This window comes from Diachasmimorpha longicaudata, chromosome 7 (genome assembly GCF_034640455.1).
Source record: "Diachasmimorpha longicaudata isolate KC_UGA_2023 chromosome 7, iyDiaLong2, whole genome shotgun sequence".
Classification (NCBI taxonomy): Eukaryota; Metazoa; Arthropoda; class Insecta; order Hymenoptera; family Braconidae; genus Diachasmimorpha; species Diachasmimorpha longicaudata.
In genome coordinates, this window is record NC_087231.1 from 3,606,669 (window position 1) to 3,620,890 (window position 14,222).

The 14,222-nt window shown below is 37.3% G+C and overlaps 1 protein-coding gene and 1 long non-coding RNA gene across 2 annotated transcripts in view; both read left to right on the plus strand.

Annotated features, from left to right (window-relative positions):
* The window catches only part of LOC135164586 (uncharacterized), a 49,320-nt gene that overhangs the window by 31,144 nt on the left and 3,954 nt on the right, over nucleotides 1-14,222 (plus strand). The window contains exons 6-7 of the mRNA XM_064125068.1: nucleotides 248-1,088; nucleotides 1,990-2,214. Coding sequence (XP_063981138.1) covers nucleotides 248-1,088; nucleotides 1,990-2,214 — 1,066 coding nt within the window. The remainder of the gene's footprint in view (nucleotides 1-247; nucleotides 1,089-1,989; nucleotides 2,215-14,222) is intronic.
* Nucleotides 2,225-14,158, plus strand: LOC135164591 (uncharacterized). Its single transcript, XR_010299334.1, has 3 exons — nucleotides 2,225-8,476; nucleotides 10,143-10,269; nucleotides 13,864-14,158. It is a non-coding gene; the product is annotated as an uncharacterized LOC135164591 (long non-coding RNA).

Below are 14,222 nucleotides of genomic sequence, written 5' to 3' on the forward strand. Positions count from 1 at the left end.
TGGTAGAGATTGAATCGCGACGTAGCTCTGAGTCGAAAGAATTTTGTTCTCTTTGTCGAGTAATTACTCTCCAGCAAAGGAGTTACCGAGCTCTAAATATAAGAAACATTGATTTTCATGATAATGTTGAACGATTGTTCTCCAAATATTATCGACTTGTTGTTGTTGTTTGACTACTTTAATCACGAATGAGTGTGAATAAATCTGGACATTGAACATGGAATCTGAGTAAAATTTCATATTTCAGGTCCATGGTCAGAATAAAAATGGCGGAGAATCCCCAGACAGTGGGCATAACACATCCTCATCTCCAGTGGAATCAGCCTCGAGTCCAGCCTGCACTGCAAGATCATGTTCAGAATTAGAGTATTCAGAGTCAAGTGATTTGGAAGGTTGCGAAAGAATTGAGAGAATTCGATCTAAAACTGCAATAAATACGAGCAGAATTCCGTCCATGTGTGTGATAACACCTCCAGGATCTGACGATGAAAAGGAAAGCCCTCAGGAGTCATCAGCAAATACAAGAACTGAAAATATGGAGATAAAGATGAATAGCCCTGGTACCCCTGGGGCTGTTCTTATGTCAGCAACGGTTGGAACATCAAGGATGGAAGTGATTAACGGTGAGGATAAGAATCTCTACGCTACTGTGCAGACGATCGATCCTAAGACTAAAGGGACACTACCTGAGAGGACATATTTTAAGACAAGTCCCCTGAATGGAATGCTGGATAGAATTCGCGGGGTCTTACCATTAAGTCGCAAGCAACCAGGAAAGACTGAAAATATTCCACAGACACAGAATACCTGTCATGACTCCGGTGACTATGTTACCATAGCCGACGTGAGAAATAATAATGACAAAGGGTGTAATGCTAAGCAATTAATTTATTCAAATGGCGAATTATTCGAGAAAGAGTGTAGAGACACTGAGTACGTCAGTTTATCAGAATTACCCAAGAAATCGGATTCTTCGTTGGAGAGAAAGCGCCAGGGCGCTAGAGTCACTCTGGACTCGGAGGGAAAAGTTGTTTATTCGTCGGATAGTCTGAAGAGGCGAAAGGGAACGCAGTCCACATTTAATCCTGGTAAGAATTAACGGGAAAATTCCCATTTTTTTCAAATGATTAAATATAAACCTGTCATTGTTAAGACGATGATAGTATATTTCGATACAAGTGCGACGTGGCAATGAGTGTGAAGTTGGCGGCCCGAGGCGAAGCCGAGCAGCAGTAGAAGTAGCATTTTTGTTACTGCAGCTACTTTCCGCCCGTGTCGAGAAGTACCTTTTCGTTGACTTGTAAACGAAAAGTCAGGACTTGTAAATGAAAAGACTTGTCGTTTACTAGTAAACGAAAAATGGCACAGTTCGCCACTCGCTGACCGTAACATCATTGTGCACTAAGAAAAAGTATAGCTCGGATACACATACGAGGGGGTGTTTTAACTCGTGTGATTGGCAGCCAAGTTCACACTCGTTGCTGTTCTGTCGCATTTGTATCGAAATATACTATTTTTTAGAATCTATACAAACTTCGTCATTCAGAACAATCATAGCTCATTAATGGAAAATTCCACAATCAACACAGCCGACGCCGTATATTGGTGCTATCGGCGCTTGCATTCCAACAATACTTTATTTTAGCGACTGTTGCCACTAATATATTATCGATATAATCATAATCTAAAATTTATTTGCATACGTTTGTTTTTTACTAAAATTTGTTTCCAAATTATTGTGAAACGAGTCACAATTTTTAAATGGAAGAATACGTCGTCTCAGTCATCATGAGCTGAAAACTGAAAACATGCCACATAATATCATGCCACAATACTTTAAATTATCATTTTCAGGGTCATTACAATAACTTCCCTACATCGAAAAGTTGAAAATCTCCAACCATAAATTTGATGAATCATAAAAAGTTCATTTACACGTACAAATAATCAAAATAATGGGAAAACTTTAGTAAAAAAAAAACATTGCAGGTCCATTCGTGAAAGAAACGAGTTCAGCATCATCTCCGACCCCCTCCCCACTGTTTCGACGAGTACAGCCTCAAATTCGTGCTGTATCAACAAAACAATTGGAATGTTCTCCATCCACAAAACTTGTGATTCGTGCTGGAAAGAGTCCTGAGCATACGACTGAAAAAATCGAACGTGAACAAAAGCAAATACGTGGTGCCTATGTCAACGTCCAGAGCGAGGAAGGTAAGACGACGGAAGATAATGGTGTACATGAGTCAACTGATTGCACCGATGGTACTGATTGTAACACGGGAAAAGTTCTAAGGACATTGACTTTGGTTACATGTCATTTCGATAATAAGACTATTAAAAATCGCATGGATACATTTAACTCAAAAGAGAATAATTACTGCCCGAAGAAATTACGTACCAAAACTAATACTCCAACATTAGCAAGAAAACTTTTAATTTCAAATTTTGATTCAACTCCGAGTAGTAGTTTATCGTATTTCAATCATGAAGATATGACAGTACTGATGGATACCTCGGAAAATGTTTCATTGAATCCGGAAAGGAAGATTAAACGTAGTGAGAGTTATAGAATGGCCAATAGTCCAATAATGTTTATTAAAAAAATATCCGGTAATGTGGATAGATCGACAAAAATTATAAGAACAGCCTCGGAAGAATTGCGAGAAGACTTGATTAAGGAGAGGATTAATTATCCCGATAGTGTAGCTAGTCCACCGATTTTAGAAAACACCAGTGACTTATCTAATTCAAGTTCGAATAATAATAATGATAATAGTAGTAATAACAATAATAATTATTATAATTATCGGTTGAACTTGCCTAGGACTACCCGACCCCGTGCACAAGATTTCGAACCAGCGCGTGTTCTTAAATACTCAAGCACTGATACAGAAATATGGTAGATACGGATTAATAGTGAAAGGGAAATTGCAATGAAATACAAAAGATAATGGATTTTATAATCATTAATCTGAAGGTCTTTCACTCTTCCAATGACGTTTGATATTTTATTGATAAATTAAATTTACTAATATTTGACTAACTAGGGCAAAAGGTGATTTCGAATTTAGCTAGCAAATTAATTGAATTAGAGATTTTTTTGTAAGACAAGTAGATGAGAATTCATCAAATTATTGGAAGGTTGAGACAAAACATGAATATATAGGATCCAATGACAATGATTTTTGAATGAAATAATCGGAAATTCAAGAATAAATTCATCTCAATTTTCCTAATTTTTAGTGAATTGTGCGTTCTTGATACACTACTGGAAAAAGTTGAGTCGTTGAAGAAATTATTGAATTTCCAATTTCAGATAAAGTTGCAGGGACATAACTCCTTGAACTTCCTTGATTTAATTTAATTAACATGAAGGAATGAAGATGGAATTCGCGTTTTGATGGAATAATCAAGAGACAGTGTAAATTCCCAATAACAAAATTTCTTGAAATGTCAACGAAATTGTTGACATTTATATCTCGACAATTTATAATATCTGAGTGGCTAGGTGTAGTACGGGCTTCTTTTTTTCTTTCGGCAGATGAAAAATTACTTATGTATTCATATACATAATTAATTACATATTTGGCAGATGAAAAATTAATTACGTATTCATTTTCAAATACCCCCTCCTCCATTTTTATGGAAAAAAATATGAAAACTCGCTCTCTCATTTACGATCCCCCTCCCCTTTTTTCTGTGTTCATTATTCTTTAACACTACACGCTGCCAAGCAAAGGGGATACACTAAAGTAGTGACTCAGATCCGGGGGGCCAGGTGACCCCACGCCAACGCTAGTAATAACCCTAACGCATCAAGGGTGGGACGGACCACCCTTGATTCGAGCAGCTGGGGAAGCTACTCGAAAATTCCCTTGTTCATTAAAAAATTATGTCTCCCTTCCTAATAAACATTAAGGAAAGCAACTATCACTACTCGAATGAAAATTAAATTCTCCCGATCAAGCCGTGTTTCATCCCCTCATCTCAGAAAAAAAAATCAAAATCCACGAAAAAAGTCGAAGCGCGTTTACGAGTCCAATGGAAGCTCGGATCAACCTCGACGTGCCCAGCCACGACAAAGAAGCTTGAGCCATGATTCAGCCGACGGTTGAGCCAATCGCCAGCCAATTGCGAAGCCTTAACCTTGGGTACCAGAGTTGGACCAAGATTGGGTCAAGAATGCCCACCGATACTTGAACAACAGGCACCTACTGACTTTGGCTAAAGTGCACTCACTAATCATCAGGATCTACGTGTTTGAAGATCATCACCGAGGCCACAAAACTGTTGCAAAGACGAATTCTATGACGTCGGGAATCTGCCGTCACAGATGATAGAACGGTGATGACTGTGCCTACGGTAATTTGAGCTTTTCAGTTATAATCTTTCACAGGCAGAACACCCAAATCTCAGTTAGAACATAAAGTGTCCAGACATCTGTAGGATGCAAGCACTTCAATCATCTGCTTCTTGCACTCGAGATTCACAGCTGCTGAAGGAATGGAATGACCTTTTTCGAAGACGTTTTTTTTCTTCAACGTGTTCAATGTAAGACCTTTGCTAGCAGACCCCTCGTCCATAGTCTTGTTTTTTTTCTCTCAGATCTAGGGATCAGTAACTTAAAATTACCAAGTCACTCGTGTATAGCAGCATCTGCAGATCAGAGTGGGCATTGAGACCATGTTAGTGGAAGAACTGGACAAGATCATCAAGTTAGAGTGAACAGTCGCTGCTCAGCAATTCGTCTTGGATAATTCCCATACCGACGATACCGCTCTCGGAGAGGGTCATCCGTAGAGTGGCCTGGGAAGAGAAGCTGATCAGGATAGGAATTATTTTCATGCTGAGACCAGTAGCATATCAAACCGATCAGAGTTTATAATGAGGGACAGGGTCCAATACCTTTTTGAAATCGACGAAAAGGGCATAAACTCAGGCGAAGTTCTTTCAAAGGCAAATTTCATTTCGTCTTTGCCCTTTACAAAATCTACCTCCTCTCCAGGAATAAACTTGGGCAATACGTTCTAGTCAATTACAGACTTGAATAATCTCTGTAAACAGTTTGACACACGAATTGACGAGCTCAATATCACGAAAAATCGCAAGGGCATGGACCTTTCTTCTGCAATATACCACAATATATACAACAGGATAATTCGTCCACCTTGTCCACCTCGATGGAAACCCCTCGCAGTGCAAAATTTTGTGGAATAATCCAAGTAGATACCAAAACTATTCATCTGAAAGAGTTTCTACATGGAAAGAAATTTTTAATAGTTAATAAAATGCTACCATAGTAAAAAATGCTATAACATTGCACCACAAAACCATAAGTCATTTATTTGAAAATATCATATGTAACAGTGAAATGGAAAAATCCTGCGGTTCTCAGAGCTGTTGAAATATAAGTATTATTAGGATTAACATATTGCGATGTGAATCCTTCACAAGTTATTTCGCTTTGTAAGTGAAAATTGTTCTGTTTCGAAGGAAAAATTACTTTATCTTCAATTTTAAAACATATAAAATGGCAAACTATCTGTTATTTTGTTTCATATTGTTGTTCTCTTGTCGAACTGATAGAAGTAAGGATTTTACATCATACATTTGATGAAAGCACACGGAATTTTTTTCTACAATCAGAAATATCATAGAATACGTAGCATACTTTATTTGAAAACAAACTAATTTTCAAATGCGTCATTAAAAAATATACCTCTCACTCCCTTTTGCGTCCAAAAAAATCGAGTATTTTAAAATTAAATTAAATATAAATTATTTTTATTTGGATTATTCATAGAAAAATTCGAAAAACTGTTATAGAAGGTACAAGATGAAAATTTACTGTGGTAAAAGTAAATCCTAAAAAAATCAGAATCTAAAAAATAGAAAGGAGACAATTTTAGGATGGATTTAAATCCAAAAATGTTTCGTCACTGCAACGCTAACATAACAGTTTTTTTATTAAATTTCTTTCCATGTAGAGGCTAAGAGTTCAGTCGGGGTGAATTTAACGTCCAGGCCATGAACGCCCACTCTAGAAAGTTGAATCATCGCCAGTAGGCGTCGGGTAACTACGCTTAAGGAATCTGGACCTTTCAGTAACTCCGATCGAGTCCAATTCTACCCAGATACAGACTTTTTTTCGCTTTTTATGGCATCCTATTCATTGTCCAATTAGCGACCAATCCGTTTTTCTTCCTCGGCGTATTTTCCTTTCTTTATTACCTCAACATCCAGTGAAAATGACTTTATTAGGCTTATACACTTGTGCCCGAATCAGGGATTATGGCAGCGGCCACCAGGTCATCGATGATTATCCGTACCTGTCTTCTTTTTCCAGCAGTACGGATTACCTTCGTCAAATTCTGGTCAACCGTGTCCACTTCTGAGTCTGCGAAATCTTCTACGCAAGCACTCAAAAGCACGTAAATGAGCCCTCATTAAGGTATCTCCGGAAGATCAAAAAGTTATTGTGTATTTCAAGACCATCAAAGTCGACGAAAAATGGTCGGAATCAAAAGGTTCTTCACCGATGACGAGATCTGCCACCAGCTGGACCTTGATAATATTTATGAAAATCTATTCACGAAAATTACTACACTCTAGACTATTGCAAGTGAAGATGGAAACTATCATCATTGGAACGGCCGATAGGGCCACTGGAGCTTATGAAGTCTATCGGCCTACGGATCCGCGAGTCAATCGATGTATCATGAGTGATTCTGCAAATATTCAAGATCGAGAGCTCCCTTACTTCATTGGAAGTTGGATTAAGGTACATTGAAACATGTGCATTGAAATGGCTAAAAGTGTACAATCATCTGAGTTGTTTTATCATGATATCATCGAGACTGAACTGGAAGTCAGCCATAATTAAGACGAATTGACCTTCTCGTTAATGTGGAATGACACTACGTGAACATGTCAAGTGTCTAGAGATAAATGAGGAAGTATTCAACAACTGGGTGAGAGTAAAGTTAATGTTTACTAGGCTGGCAAAATCGTCGAAAAGGGACCCCCAATGCCTCGACCACTGAGATCTGTCTTCTCTCAAAATTGACGATTCCAAAAAAACGTATTTTATCAGGTCGAATCTTGTAATTAACATTTTCAAAACCGTAATTCACATTTATCAAATCGTAATTTACGAGGTAGAAACTCGTTTCACGAGTGGGGAAAACGTAATCTCACGAACGCGCGTTAGCACGTGTTGTAATTATAAAAATCATGATTGGAAATTTCAAAATTAAATTAATTCAGAATTTAAATTGGCTGCCCGAGACAGCTGTGAACCAATTAGGACACCGTGATAGACTTTCAAGTTTGCCCTTTTTATAGTAGAGAATATTTCTATTTCGGTATTGCTTTTCAGGGATTCATTTTTAGGCATTGGCGCTAAATTCTTCCCAAATTTGAAAATGTAAATATCACTGCAGAGAGATATTGTTGGGGTTGTTACGATGGGCTATGGGTTGTTACGATGGGCTTCAATGAAATAATTACTCATTTTCAAACGAATACATCATAATTTACGCTCTACAGGGAATCCCCTGGTAAAATGAGCATTTAAAATATTTAAAAAATGGAATTCTATTTTCATATGAAAGAAAATCCACCCAACAAAATACATTCCCTAGAATACGATATTTTTCTTTCAGTGTATGAAACTCCTATTTGTAAATAATCTCCCGCGAAGGTACATATAATACACATACGTCGAGCCTGACGAGGGGTTACTCCCTACAACATCAACGACCACAACAATCTATTCTTTTCGGTTGAGAATAAATGATGAGAAAAAGAGAAAAAGTGAAATATAAGATTCACCGTGTTCGTGAATCGACCTTTCTTTATCCCTTATCAGTTGCATTTAATTTGCATGGCTCAACAATCGTCCGAGTTGCATCAGACGTCGATATTTATCATGTGTGATTACTAGATATATGTTGAGAAGTCCACAGAGGAAATTTTCCCCCCTTCTCCATATTTTTTTGTCATTCACTTTGATCCGTGACTACAAGGGTTTTGTTCTCACTGGGGGATATATTGAAAATTCCAAACGTCTGTCCACTAGTGATCGCCAACCAGCGTAACCACTTGCTTCCTCTCTCTCCCTCCCACCCCCCCTCTTCCTCTCAGACTGTGATAATTTATTGGATTTTTTTTTTTCGATTTGAAGAATCAATAGTCTTAGAAGAAAAGAATTGTTTTTTAGGAATGAAATCAAGAATAAGTGGGAATCGCTGTTGTTGATCGTTTGAAGGCCACTAAAGAAATTGATAAGGGAGGCCAGTGTGGGGGTAAAACTAGTAGAAATAATGTTTCGGTAAACACCCAGTTGCCGCACGTTGGCTTTTGTTAAACGAACATAATCGGTCTTTAGTAGTACGAGATTGATGTTTGAGTAAATATTTCCGTGGAAATATGCTGGCCAGGCATCTATTGTTCCTAGCAACACGCCGACCCCGTAAGTCCTCACTAATGACTTCAGCCAGTATTAATTAAGCCTTCCAATGATTTTTTTTTAGTGATTCTCATAATCGATTAATAATGCTATTTATTACCTCCTTTCTAATTTTTACGAGTCATTGTTTTGATATTATAATGAGAAAATTTAATCATTATGTACTTTTCCATGCTTATATATAGTCGGAAATTATCACTGCTGTCAAAGTAATTTTACTCATTTCAAATTGCATAACTGTTGAGGGGAGTGACATGTGTAAATACGTAACTGAAATTAATAGTAAAAAATGGAAAAAACACTGACACGTTTGACTCTTAAATCCCCCGGTGGCCGAGGAAAGATTGAGACTTGTTTATAAGAGATGGGTTTTAATCTTCTAGTGATTGAATAACCACTGATTATCTCAGTAATTGTGTGAAAAAATGCCGCATTTTATACATAGGTCACGGTAATCTGTGAATGATTACACGTGCAGTATTAAGAATGATTAGTGATTTAGCTTACGACCTCATTGTCTATGAGTAACAAAGTCGGCAGAGTTCAACATTACACAATCGTCAGCTGTCAGAATTTTTCTCATGCGGGAATTATCGCAAACGCTATCGAATAATGATGGGCATATCGAGGGATGATGTATCCACGTGATTTTATAACTAGCACTCATAATTTTCATGAGAAAAAACATTAATTGTATCAGTTGTTATTTCGTAATTGCCAGTGTAAACAATATGAAACATTGTAGTTTGAAATCAGCACTGGTTGACAGTGGCTTTCTAACGTGCATGTTATTAAGTTCATGGCCAAATGAGTTGCGTAAATATTAAACTAAGAGCTGGCTATCCTCATGCTGTGAGTATGCGTCTATTTTATTGACTAACAACCACTAACGTGTAAAAAATTATTTTATTATTATAAAGGAAAATTATTCGAAATTGCTTTTGACTAATACTGGACGCAATATTGCAGCTTGGAGGTAGCAAGCCCATAATTTTGTGTACAATTGTAAATGTTTTTTTGCGTTGTATAATTTATTTGCAAAATGATTTATCATTCCATAGTTTTTTTTTTCACGCCACGTAGTTATTTTTTTTTTATTGCTGTAAATGTGGCTTCACGTGAGTTGCAACACGTGATGTTTTTTAATTTACTGTATACGCCTGTAATTATTCAGAAATAGTAGGGGAAATATCGAATTTGAGATAGAGATAATAGACAAAGGAATAATTGCCAATATTCACTGCACTCATGTAATGATTTTTTTTTTTTCATTTCTTTATGTTTGTAACTGCACGTTAATCATCTCATGATACCAATACATCACTGTCTGAATTAATATTGCTTGGAATGCATCGAAAATTATTTAATATTCTTTATCACAAAATCGCCATTTTCCCACATTTTCATTATTATTTTATCATCCACATTTTTTTGTGTTAGTTTTTTACCTTTTCAAACTGTTCATTTGTATGTTAATAGATTTTTTTATTGAAAATTTTTCATCTGCACTTTTTATTTTCATTGTGAATTTCATCCACCATTGCACCACTGCACATCCTTTTTTAGTATCGTATGTGTATTCATGTATATGTACATAGTTGATACAAGTTATATTTACGTGTGTACAAATAAAACAAGCGCATTGCACTAACTCTTTTTTTGGAAATAGTTGAGCGCTCGTTTTAGCTGTGTGTAGTATCATTCAAAAAGCACACGTATGCGTACTACTCATTAATAGAATGCATTTGTATGCGGGCACGCATAATATATAACATCGTATCTTGGTTCAGCACAGGGTGAGTACATTACACAATATTTTAATGTTAAGACGAGACCGAATGCGTTTTTCGCACACGCTATTTGAATTTCCCGCCTGAAATGTGAACCTATAACGATTACCTCGACCAATGAGGAGAAAGTCTTACGCGTGAAGTTAGTGAATGTCTTAGTTAGCTAACTTAATTTATGTCCTTGTGCTTTCATGAATCGGATTCAGCCGATCTACGGTAAATCAGCAAAATTGAAAAGTCGTTGCTCTTTGAAGAGTAGTATATTGTACGCCCAGGATGGAAAGTCGTATTTTCTCTGCCTAGAAAGGAAATTTTGTACTTTGCTGCCGGTAAAGCGGAAGGAAAGTACGAGCTTTTCGGGCAGCGGTTTCGAAAAAGATAATTTTGTAAATTTATTCTTCATCGACAAGAATTTAAAGTGAATTTTTGAATGGAAATTTCAGGCATTTGGGTGTTTGCTACAAATATGATTGGCTAAACTACATTTTGTCATCAGTGTGGTAGATATTTTCATGATGAATGTTCGATGAGATTCTCATAAGATAAAAATTCTGATAGGATAAAAATTTTGGAAAAATTATATTTGAGACATATCCATAATTGAGAGAGTTAAATGAAAAAAATTATGAATGGCTCTTGAAAAAAAATCATTCCAAATTTACCCCAATACTACTGCAAGGCTATGAAGACGTTTGACATACGCGAAGAGTATAAAAATTTCATTCTAATAAACTTTCATGCCGAACGTTATTTTCAGTTTGAAAGGGAAGAGAATCGCGATTTCTCCAATCATTATAATGATGAAATATTTTCAAGTAATGAAAAATTATAAACTTGGATTTTCTACGATTAATGGGGCGGGAAGACGTTATTTTTCCCTCCCTCACATCATCAAAGGGCGAATCATCAATATAATCTAAATTCGTTGACCTTAGATTCGTAACCTCAGTAAAATCAAAATTCCGTTCAGATATAGTTCTTACAAAGAGGATTCAATTTCAAGAAGGCAATTAGAATTATGTGTTAGTGCAGCAGTTACATCATAAGTCTAACAATCAGCCCAATCCACCTGTGCCCTAGGGGGACATCTCTGTGGACTTCTGTCCAGACCCTACAGAGCAAACTGTCTTCTCAAACCCGCTAAAGTGGAGAACAAAGGTAGCGGTCGTGTATAGGAATCCAGTACCAAGTTAGACGCGACTAGCCTAAGTACCTACCATGAATTATCTCACGAGGGAGACAGGGGAGGTCTTGAACTTGTGTACAGAACACAAAATTCGCTCCCAAAATTCGAAGAGAATTATAATTAGAAAGAAAAAAATTCCGCTTTACCCCAGTCAGGAATCGAACCCGAGTCTCGTCGTATCGCCCCGGGCATTTTTACCGACCGAGCTACCGGATACCGCGAAAATTCTTGCCTCCTTGAATGCCGTGGAGGAAAGGAGCGAAGTAGTTGGATAAAGCTCATCATGAGGGATAGTCGGTTGGGCAGTTCTCAATCCTGGAGAAGGCGAGAATCGCTAGGATATACCAAGTGCGGTGTTAGGAGTCCAGCAGAGTGTTGGAGGAGGGGAGGGGGCTAACCAGAATGGGTTCAACCCTCGTGGCGTACCAAGGACAAACTGGTTGAGTTCGTGTCGTGCAGGCGTTTATAAAGCCGATCTGTAGACTGGAGGCAGTGGTGTGACGTAGGGCTAGTAGCTCCCCACTACGATAGTACTGAAGCGTCAACGTTCAGAAGTGGAACTAGGAGCGCAGATAATTTAACGAAGGGTACAACGGAACATTTTACTTAATCCGTAATCGGGAACCGTTTTTAGTGAATTTTTATAGAAATATCGCGTCATTGGAACAAGAGGGTAACATTTTTTTATCATTGATTTAGTTTTATCATTCGTTCTTTTATGTGTAAAATACCTGCGCGGGAGAATAATTATTTAAAAATTACGTGCTTGTATCGTAATCTGCTAGCTGAAAGAATATTCAGTAAAAATTGCACAGTTACGCACTTTTTCACTGAATTTCCCGGAAAGTGTATGGAACGTTCAGTGAACAAATGCGAAACTATTGGAAAAGGGATAATTGTAAATGATTAGACGTGTGAATCCCCTTTTATTATTTTATTTTATACGCTGGAAAGCCACAACCGCTCAGCTTCGCTTCCTTAAAGGAACTAACTAAAAGAGTGAAGGGATACAACACCCTGGACCTCATGTCTCATCAACAATGGTCCTACTCATGCATCTCTGTATACATTCAGGAAAACAGAGCATACACATCATCCCCAAACTTCCAAAAAAAAAAAAATACATAGCAACGATTTGACGATGAGCAAGATAGATCCCTTTAGTAACTCTGCTTTTTGAGCAATTTTGAGTTTCACATGAAAATTCATGAAAAGTGCACGTCAGAACTGAAATTCTACGATTTTTGTACGTCAAAATTGACCTCTCCTCCGCGCATATGATCGTTACCAGGAAAGAGTGATACACCAAAAAAAGGAAAATATATTTTTGTAAAAAAATGTCAAATAACTATTTCGATACATTAACTTCGAAAACAAAGTTTGTTGAGGAAATATATCGGTTTTGTTGGAAGTCGGGTTATCAACCCGACAGTGTGGCTTGTCCAATCGCTAGACAAGACTTGGCCGACCTTGGAGCAAGCCTAGGCCAATAGTATATTGCTACCTGGATGAGTAATATTTTCATTGCATATCGTGGGTAAGAACATCTTCATCTTATACCGAATGAACTGATGCAGAAACTCAGATGTCGTGACAAGAAGTCGGTAAAATGTGTGATTAGTAATCCCCCCCCCCCTCCCCCGTCAGCCTAATGTCCCGAAGATTGCGATTTCAAATGCGGATGCGAATTTTTCATAATTTGAGGCTCTCACGAGCGGCAGACCGTCGGTAAGGTAGTCGCCTCTACCGGTATGGGTTTTTCCTGTGGTTTCCCCTGCTAACTCCTCTATTCTATAAGAGTGTGAATGCGGTGTAGGGTAGAATTCGCAGCCGCATGCATGAGGATTAATAGGGCTAATTAGTCGAAGAAAAGAGGGCAGAGAGGGTCGTAAAAAAATAGTAAATCATTTGAGTAAAAATTGCGAGGTATTGTCATTTTTTATATATTTGCAGTACTCTATATTCAATAATTTAATGAAAAATCGGGATAGCAAGTTACAATTTGATATCATTATAGCTTTTATGATATGAAAGCAGCAGACGTTGGATGAGCACAATCCGTCGGATGGTTATTAGAAAATTTATTGTTTCGTTAGAGTTCATATTTTTAATAGGATAAATATATCTTTCCAAATCCTCTGGCGAATGTTAGTGCCACAACTAACTCACATCACGAATGATTACGTTTTTATTTGCGAAATCGAATTGGTGCGGATACATTGGAACACATACTACCAATCGAATTGACAGAAATGAAGAGAAAAAATAATAACGCGGAAAGTATTGGTCACATCACTTCTGTCAAATACCGTCAATTGCCTGGTTGTTCCTTTGATTTTCTAAAAAATTGTGGGCCAAGTTAATCATGCGCACATATACACATGTTGCACAAATTCTCTATTGTTATGTCTCAGGCCATTCTACATCATTTCCAAACAAAATTAGAAAATCGACGATCACAAAAATTCTATTCGAAAGCAAAAATACTGAAATATTTAAAACGTCAAGTTAATTTATGAATAACGCCAACTGGAACCGATTCAACGCATTGATCATACACCTGCGGCATCTGATTGGACGTCCAACTTTGCTCATGGGAACTTGACTCCAAAAAAGTCGACTTGGCGCGCCAATTTATCACCAAATTTAATTTGACGTTCCCATGGAATAACAACAATTCTAATCGCGTGAATACCGAGATAATTTATTGTAAGAAAGTTGATAGAATTTTTCAATTATGCAATTTTTCAATTATTAAAACTATTCTAAATAT